The sequence below is a fragment of the Acanthisitta chloris genome, unplaced genomic scaffold (assembly GCF_000695815.1).
Source record: "Acanthisitta chloris isolate BGI_N310 unplaced genomic scaffold, ASM69581v1 scaffold13279, whole genome shotgun sequence".
Lineage (NCBI taxonomy): Eukaryota > Metazoa > Chordata > Aves > Passeriformes > Acanthisittidae > Acanthisitta > Acanthisitta chloris.
Genome location: NW_008689836.1, coordinates 2,935 through 4,968, shown reverse-complemented (window position 1 = coordinate 4,968; position 2,034 = coordinate 2,935). Strand labels below are relative to the sequence as shown.

Here is a 2,034-nt window from a genome sequence, read left to right as displayed (position 1 = left end):
CCCCCCACACTGCACCTACCTGAACCAGAGTGGCTGCAGGGGATGGTGCCCTCACAGCTGACCCTTCCTGGCAGAGGGCAGCAGGAACATCTCCAACCAGCTGAGCATCGGGAAGGAGATCGCGGCGGAGCACGAGGAGCTGCGGCAGCGAGCGCGGGCCCAGGGCTGGTGGAGTGGGGATGGAGAGTTCAGCTTTGCAGAGGTTTTCTCCCTGGAGAACCAGCCTGAACGCATGGAGGCTGCCAAGGGCAGATTCCGGGCGGGCAAGGAGCTGCTGCAGCAGCATGCAGGTGGGGACAGGGACAGGGACTGGGATGGAGATGGGGACAGGGATGGGGACAGGATGGGCATGGGGACAGGGATGACTTACCAAGGGTCACTCCCACACTGGCAAGGAGCTGCTGTGGCAGGACACAGGTGGGGACAGGGACTGGGATGGAGATGGGGACAGGGATGGGGACAGGATGGGCATGGGGACAGGGATGACTTACCAAGGGTCACTCCCACACTGGCAAGGAGCTGCTGTGGCAGGACACAGGTGGGGACAGGGACTGGGATGGAGATGGGGACAGAATGGGGACAGGGATGGCTATCCAAGGCTTGCCAAGGGCCACATCCATGCTGGCAAGGAGCTGCTGTGGCAGCACACAGGTGGGGACAGGGATGGGGGACAGGGATAGGAACTGGGACTGGAATGGGGACCAGATGAGGACAGGGACAGGGACTGGGATGGAAACAGGACAGGAACAGGTACAGGGACTGGGATGGGGACAGGACAAGGTCAGGGACAGGGACTGGGATAGGAACAGGACAGGAACAGGGACAGGGACGGGGACAGAGACTGGGATGGGGACAGGACAAGGTCAGGGACAGGGACTGGGATAGACACAGGACAGGAACAGGTACAGGGACAGGGATGGGGACAGAAACAGGGATAGGGACTGGAACAGTAACAGGAACAGGGACAGGGATGGAGTGAGGGACTGGGATGGGAACAGGACAGGAAAAGGTACAGGGACTGGGATGGGGACAGAAACAGGGATAGGGACTGGAACAGGAACAGGAACAGGGATGGAGTGAGGGACTGGGATGGGAACAGGACAGGAAAAGGTACAGGGACTGGGATGGGGACAGAAACAGGGATAGGGACTGGAACAGTAACAGGAACAGGGACAGGGATGGAGTGAGGGACTGGGATGGGACCAGGACAGGAACAGGTAGAGGGACTGGGATGGGGACAGAAACAGGGATAGGGACTGGAATGAGGACAGGAACAGGAACAGGGACAGGGACAGAGACTGGGATGGGGACAGGACAAGGACAGGACAGGAACTGGGATGGGAACAGGACAGGAACAGGTACAGGGACTGGGATGGGGACAGAAACAGGGATAGGGACTGGAATGAGGACAGGAACAGGAACAGGGACAGGGACAGAGACTGGGATGGGGACAGGATGAGGACAGGGACAGGAACTGGGATGGGAACAGGACAGGAACAGGTACAGGGACCAGGATGGGAACAGGAACAGGACAAGGATGGGGATGGGGATGGCCACCTATGGCTCACATCACCATCTCCCTCCTCCCCGTGGCTGAGCTGCTGGCAGTGACACACCTCTGCCTGTCCCCCAGGTCACATCACGGCAGAGACCTTCATGTCCATCCTGCGGGACAAGGCCAGTGGGATCTGCGTGGACACGGAGGGATTCCGCACAGCAGGCAGCATGGTGTCTGTGCTGCCCAGAGACCCCTCCCTGCCCTGTGTCCACTTCTTCACCGCCACCCCCGACCCCTCCAGGTGAGCCCAGCGGGGTCACATCCCTGCTTTGGACACACATTCCCGGGAATCAGCACCATCCCAGCTGCTGCTCTCCTCCAGGTCTGTCTTCAAGCCCTTTGTGTTCGTGGCTGGTGTCAAGCCTGTGCCACAGGTGAGGTCCCCAACGTTCCTGCAGGATCCAGCCAAGCAGATCCCGAGGTTCCGGAGCTCGGTGGATCGGCGGCACGAGCTGTAACCGCCGGACCCGGCCGCA

General features: G+C 60.6%; 1 protein-coding gene across 1 annotated transcript in view; it reads left to right on the top strand.

The window, feature by feature from the left end:
* LOC103808776 (secernin-2-like) overlaps nucleotides 1-2,034 on the top strand; it is a gene marked incomplete at its 5' end in the record, with an annotated part of 4,728 nt that overhangs the window by 1,697 nt on the left and 997 nt on the right. The window contains 3 exons of the mRNA XM_009081581.1: nucleotides 75-290; nucleotides 1,634-1,799; nucleotides 1,881-1,999. Of these exons, the coding sequence (XP_009079829.1) occupies nucleotides 75-290; nucleotides 1,634-1,799; nucleotides 1,881-1,999 (501 nt within the window). The remainder of the gene's footprint in view (nucleotides 1-74; nucleotides 291-1,633; nucleotides 1,800-1,880; nucleotides 2,000-2,034) is intronic.